The 7,500-nt window shown below is 40.3% G+C and overlaps 1 protein-coding gene across 1 annotated transcript in view; it reads left to right on the top strand.

The window, feature by feature from the left end:
- Positions 1–7,500, top strand: part of LOC110519363 (alpha-actinin-2) — a 73,446-nt gene that overhangs the window by 30,041 nt on the left and 35,905 nt on the right. Inside the window, exons 7-10 of the mRNA XM_036989146.1 lie at positions 2,305–2,386; positions 3,102–3,187; positions 3,831–3,923; positions 7,457–7,500. The exon at positions 7,457–7,500 is cut by the window's right edge and continues 187 nt beyond it. Coding sequence (XP_036845041.1) covers positions 2,305–2,386; positions 3,102–3,187; positions 3,831–3,923; positions 7,457–7,500 — 305 coding nt within the window. The remainder of the gene's footprint in view (positions 1–2,304; positions 2,387–3,101; positions 3,188–3,830; positions 3,924–7,456) is intronic.

Genomic DNA, 7,500 nt, shown 5'->3' on the forward strand with positions numbered 1-7,500 from the left:
ACTATATGATAAAACTAAGACTACATAAGAGATACATCGACTATATAAGAGCTATAACAACTGTATAAGAGCTAGAACTACTATATAAGAGCTATAACTACTGTGTAAACCGAGCTATATCAACTGTAAAATAGCTATAATGACTATATAAGAGCTTTAACAACTGTATAAGAGCTATAATGACTATATAAGAGCTATAACAACTGTACAAGAGCTATAATGACTATATAAGAGCTATAACACTGTATAAGAGCTATAATGACTATATACGAGCTATAACACTGTATAAGAGCTATAATGACTATATACGAGCTATAACAACTGTACAAGAGCTATAATGACTATATAAGAGCTATAACAACTGTACAAGAGCTATAATGACTATATAAGAGCTATAACACTGTATAAGAGCTATAATGACTATATAAGAGCTATAACACTGTATAAGAGCTATAATGACTATATACGAGCTATAATGACTGTATAAAACAAGCTATAATGACTGTAGAAACCGAGCTATAATGACTGTATAAACCAAGCTATAATGACTGTATAAACCAAGCTATATCAACTGTATAAACCAAGCTATATCAACTGTATAAACCAAGCTATATCAACTATATAAACTGAGCTATATCAACTATATAAACTGAGCTATAATGACTATATAAACTGAGCTATATTAACTATATAAACTGAGCTATATTAACTATATAAACTGAGCTATATTAACTATATAAACTGAGCTATATTAACTATATAAACTGAGCTATATCAACTATATAAACTGAGCTATATCAACTATATAAACTGAGCTATATTAACTATATAAACTGAGCTATATTAACTATATAAACTGAGCTATATTAACTATATAAACTGAGCTATATTAACTATATAAACTGAGCTATATCAACTATATAAACTGAGCTATATTAACTATATAAACTGAGCTATATTAACTATATAAACTGAGCTATATCAACTATATAAACTGAGCTATATTAACTATATAAACTGAGCTTTATCAACTATATAAACTGAGCTATATTAACTATATAAACTGAGCTATATCAACTATATAAACTGAGCTATATTAACTATATAAACTGAGCTTTATCAACTATATAAACTGAGCTATATCAACTATATAAACTGAGCTTTATCGACGCATGACTCTGAGATGCTGTACTATCTTCATTTTATCAGCTTTTCACAGCAGGAGAAACATCCTGCAGCAACAGGAAACGTGAATTATTATGTGGATTATAATGAACAGACATTTTTGTAGGGGTTGATACAGTTTTTGTTGGACAAATCAAGTCTGACATTGTAAAGTGGAAATGACAAACTTTAGAAGATTTGTTAAACCTTGAATACACTACCAGTTTGCAGTTCCTGATGCGCAGGAAATTACTCTGTGACAACAGAATGATCAAATTAAGACAGTACATCTGTAGCTGTTGGTAATCCACAAGGAACACCTGGTTGGTACCATCTGGGATATTAGAACACCTGGTTGGTACCATCTGGGGATATTAGAACACCTGGTTGGTACCATCTGGGGATATTAGAACACCTGGTTGGTACCATCTGGGGATATTAGAACACCTGGTTGGTACCATCTGGGGATTCTAGAACACCTGGTTGGTACCATCTGGGGATATTAGAACACCTGGTTGGTACCATCTGGGGATATTAGAACACCTGGTTGGTACCATCTGGGGATATTAGAACACCTGGTTGGTACCACCTGGGGATATCAGAACACCTGGTTGGTACCATCTGGGATATTAGAACACCTGGTTGGTACCATCTGGGGATATTAGAACACCTGGTTGGTACCACCTGGGGATATCAGAACACTTGGTTGGTACCATCTGGGATATTAGAACACCTGGTTGGTACCATCTGGGGATATTAGAACACCTGGTTGGTACCATCTGGGGATATTAGAACACCTGGTTGGTACCACCTGGGGATATTAGAACACCTGGTTGGTACCACCTGGGGATATTAGAACACCTGGTTGGTACCATCTGGGATATTAGAACACCTGGTTGGTACCACCTGGGATATTAAGGGACAGTGTCTAGGTCCAAGGCCGAAGGTCTACTAATGAATTGTATGTCCCCTGGAGTTGCCATGTTGAATGTTGAAACGGTTTACATGTACTAGCCAGTATTGTGTTACACGGTAATAGTATGATTGATGATGAGTTGAAGACAGTGTGGATGAATATGTCAGTTAAACGGTGTGTTTACGTGTCTCGTTATGATCTCTTCTACTATCTCCTCTATCCAGGATGACCCTCTGGGTAATCTGAACCTAGCCTTTGATGTGGCGGAGAAATACCTGGACATCCCCAAGATGTTGGACGCTGAAGGTAAATATTTTAGATCAGGGGTCTCCAAACTTTTCTAGTATGAGAGCTACTTTTTTTTTTTTAAATCAAACATTTCGCAAGCTACTATTTTTTCCACCAGGAAACTCTTCCCCAAGTCCTTAGTGAACAAGAGAAAGTAGTGCGATATGTTTTCTGTCAATATACCTGCTAAAATAATGGTTCATCTCTAAAGGAAGTCTGTGATTTTGGCCCTATAAAATCTGTGATTTTGGACCTATAGAATCTGTGATTTTGGACCTATAAAATCTGTGATTTTGGACCTATAGAATCTGTGATTTTGGACCTATAGAATCTGTGATTTTGGACCTATAGAATCTGTGATTTTGGACCTATAGAATCTGTGATTTTGGACCTATAAAATCTGTGATTTTGGACCTATAGAATCTGTGATTTTGGACCTATAAAATCTGTGATTTTGGACCTATAGAATCTGTGATTTTGGACCTATAAAATCTGTGATTTTGGACCTATAGAATCTGTGATTTTGGACCTATAGAATCTGTGATTTTGGACCTATAGAATCTGTGATTTTGGACCTATAGAATCTGTGATTTTGGACCTATAAAATCTGTGATTTTTTCCCCCCGAAATTAGGTTTTACATTTTCCCAAATTGTGTTTTTTCCTGGGTAAATTTTTCCTGGTTTTAGATTATTTTTGTTTTTCACTCTCCCCCCCCCCCCCCTCCACTCCAGACATCATCAACAGCCCCAAGCCCGATGAGAGAGCTATCATGACCTATGTCTCCTGTTTCTACCATGCTTTTGCTGGAGCAGAGCAGGTAGAGAGACCGTTTGAGTGTATGTGTGTGTGGTTTTGGACTGCAGAGTGATTATTGCTGGAGCAGAGCAGGTAGAGAGACTGTTTGAGTGTGTGTGTGTGTGGTTTTGGACTGCAGAGTGATTATTGCTGGAGCAGAGCAGGTAGAGAGACCGTTTGAGTGTGTGTGTGTGTGGTTTTGGACTGCAGAGTGATTATTGCTGGAGCAGAGCAGGTAGAGAGACCGTTTGAGTGTATGTGTGTGTGGTTTTGGACTGCAGAGTGATTATTGCTGGAGCAGAGCAGGTAGAGAGACCGTTTGAGTGTATGTGTGTGTGGTTTTGGACTGCAGAGTGATTATTGTTAAAAGGCTTGAATTACCACATGAAAATACTACCACCCCACTGTAACTAGGTTCTCACATAATGAATTACTAGTGGATATTTTAACATGGATCCCTTTTTGTTCCTGTCTGAAACATTAAAACATTTTTTATCCAAACAATATAACCAATTAATACTAGGATTTTAAACCTAACCCTTAGCTGTCATCACGTTGTTTTAGGGTGCTAGATCACATTAGCATCACACACCGTCCAGATGGTTTCCATGTAATTAACCAAAGGATGGGACTGTAATGTGACCCGTTGCTGTGTGTCTCTACAGGCGGAGACAGCAGCTAACCGTATCTGTACAATTCTGGGGGTCAACCAGGAGAATGAGAGCCTCATGGAGGAATATGAGAAACTGGCCAGTCAGGTAATCACCCCTCACACACACAGGGACACACCATTTTAGGAGGAAAAACATAACACAATGTGACTGGTTCCTTAGCTACTTCCTGTCACTCAATCATGACTTATCAATATCAATCATATGACTGATCAATATCAATCATATGGCTGATCAATATCAATCATATGGCTGATCAATATCAATCGAAGAACTGATCAATATCAATCATATGGCTGATCAATATCAATCATATGGCTGATCAATATCAATCATATGGCTGATCAATATCAATCATATGACTGATCAATATCAATCATATGGCTGATCAATATCAATCATATTGCTGATCAAAATCAAACGATCTGGATCTATACATGAACCATCCAAATCTTTGAATATTGACTACTGTAACAAAGTTACCTCTGATGTCTACTAAACATAGAACCCCTGTTACCCTCCATGCTGTTACCCTCCATACTGTTACCCTCCATGCTGTTACTCTCCATGCTGTTACCCTCCATGCTGTTACTCTCCATGCTGTTACCCTCCATGCTGTTACCCTCCATACTGTTACCCTCCATGCTGTTACTCTCCATGCTGTTACCCTCCATGCTGTTACCCTCCATACTGTTACCCTCCATACTGTTACCCTCCATGCTGTTACCCTCCATACTGTTACCCTCCATACTGTTATCTATACTAATACCCTCCATACTGTTACCCTCCATACTGTTACCCTCCATGCTGTTAACCTCCATACTGTTACCCTCCATACTGTTACCCTCCATACTGTTACCCTCCATACTGTTACCCTCCATAATGTTACCCTCCATACTGTTACCCTCTATACTGTTACCCTCCATACTGTTACCCTCCATACTGTTACCCTCCATACTGTTACCCTCCATACTCTTACCCTCCATACTGTTATCTATACTAATACCCTCCATACTGTTACCCTCCATACTGTTACCCTCCATACTGTTACCCTCCATGCTGTTATCATCTATACTGTTACCATCTATACTATTACCCTCCATACTGTTACCCTCCATGCTGTTAGAAGTACCCTACATACTGTTACCTTCCATACAGTTACCCTCCAAACTGTTACCCTCCATACTGTTACCCTCCATAATGTTACCCTCCATAATGTTACCCTCCATACTGTTACCCTCCAAACTGTTATCCTCCATACTGTTACCGTCCATAATGTTACCCTCCATACTGTTATCCTCCAAACTGTTATCCTCCATACTGTTACCCTCCATACTGTTACCCTCCATACTGTTACCCTCCATACTGTTACCATCTATACTGTTACCCTCCATACACCCTCCATACTGTTACCCTCCATACTGTTACCCTCCATGCTGTTACCCTCCATACTGTTATCCTCCATACTGTTACCCTCCATACTGTTACCCTCCATACTGTTACCCTCCATACTGTTACCCTCCATGCTCTTACCCTCCATACTGGTATCTATACTAATACCCTCCATACTGTTACCCTCCATACTATTACCCTCCATACTGTTACCCTCCATGCTGTTAGAAGTACCCTACATACTGTTACCTTCCAAACAGTTACCCTCCAAACTGTTACCCTCCATACTGTTACCCTCCATAATGTTACCCTCCATAATGTTACCCTCCATACTGTTACCCTCCAAACTGTTATCCTCCATACTGTTACCCTCCATAATGTTACCCTCCAAACTGTTATCCTCCATACTGTTACCCTCCATACTGTTACCCTCCATACTGTTACCCTCCATACTCCCTCCATACTGTTACCCTCCATACTGTTACCCTCCATGCTGTTACCCTCCATACTGTTATCCTCCATACTGTTACCCTCCATACTGTTATCCTCCATACTGTTACCCTCCATACTGTTACCCTCCATACTGTTATCCTACATACTGTTACCCTCCATACTGTTACCCTCCATGCTGTTACCCTCCATACTGTTACCCTCCATACTGTTACCCTCCATGCTGTTACCCTCCATACTGTTACCCTCCATGCTGTTACCCTCCATACTGTTATCTATACTATTACCCTCCATACTGTTACCCTCCATACTGTTACCCTCCATACTGTTACCCTCCATGCTGTTACCCTCCATACTGTTATCCTCCATACTGTTACCCTCCATACTGTTACCCACCATACTGTTACCCTCCATACTCTTACCCTCCATACTGTTACCCTCCATGCTGTTACCCTCCATACTGTTACCCTCCATGCTGTTACCCTCCATACTGTTACCCTCCATACTGTTACCCTCCATACTGTTATCCTCCATACTGTTATCCTCCATACTGTTACCCTCCATACTGTTACTCTCCATACTGTTACCCTCCATACTGTTATCCTCCATACTGTTACCCTCCATACTGTTATCTATACTGTTACCCTCCATACTGTTACCCTCCATACTGTTATCCTCCATACTGTTACCCTCCATACTGTTATCCTCCATACTGTTATCCTCCATACTGTTACCCTCCATACTGTTACCCTCCATACTGTTACCCTCCATACTGTTATCTATACTGTTACCCTCCATACTGTTACCCTCCATGCTGTTACCCTCATTACTGTTACCCTCCATACTGTTACCCTCCATACTGTTACCCTCTATACTGTTACCCTTCATACTGTTATCTATACTGTTACCCTCCATACTGTTACCCTCCATGCTGTTACCCTCCATACTGTTACCCTCCATACTGTTACCCTCCATACTGTTACCCTCCATACTGTTATCTATACTAATACCCTCCATGCTGTTACCCTCCATACTGTTATCTATACTAATACCCTCCATACTGTTACCCTCCATACTGTTACTCTCCATACTGTTACCCTCCATACTGTTATCCTCCATACTGTTACCCTCCATACTGTTATCTATACTGTTACCCTCCATACTGTTATCCTCCATACTGTTACCCTCCATACTGTTATCCTCCATACTGTTATCCTCCATACTGTTACCCTCCATACTGTTACCCTCCATACTGTTACCCTCCATACTGTTACCCTCCATACTGTTATCTATACTGTTACCCTCCATACTGTTACCCTCCATGCTGTTACCCTCATTACTGTTACCCTCCATACTGTTACCCTCCATACTGTTACCCTCTATACTGTTACCCTTCATACTGTTATCTATACTGTTACCCTCCATACTGTTACCCTCCATGCTGTTACCCTCCATACTGTTACCCTCCATACTGTTACCCTCCATACTGTTACCCTCCATACTGTTATCTATACTAATACCCTCCATGCTGTTACCCTCCATACTGTTATCTATACTAATACCCTCCATACTGTTACCCTCTATACTGTTACCCTCCATATTGTTACCCTCCATATAACCCATGTAATAATAAGATGTCATGGCGTTACTGAACGTGTGTGGACTGGTCTGTAGGTGAGTCCAGATGAACGTGTGTGGACTGGTCTGTAGGTGAGTCCAGATGAACGTGTGTGGACTGGTCTGTAGGCGAGTCCAGATGAACGTGTGTGTTCCCACAGCTGTTGGAGTGGATCCGTCGTATGACCCCCTGGCTAGAGAACAA

This window comes from Oncorhynchus mykiss, chromosome 1 (assembly GCF_013265735.2).
Source record: "Oncorhynchus mykiss isolate Arlee chromosome 1, USDA_OmykA_1.1, whole genome shotgun sequence".
Lineage (NCBI taxonomy): Eukaryota > Metazoa > Chordata > Actinopteri > Salmoniformes > Salmonidae > Oncorhynchus > Oncorhynchus mykiss.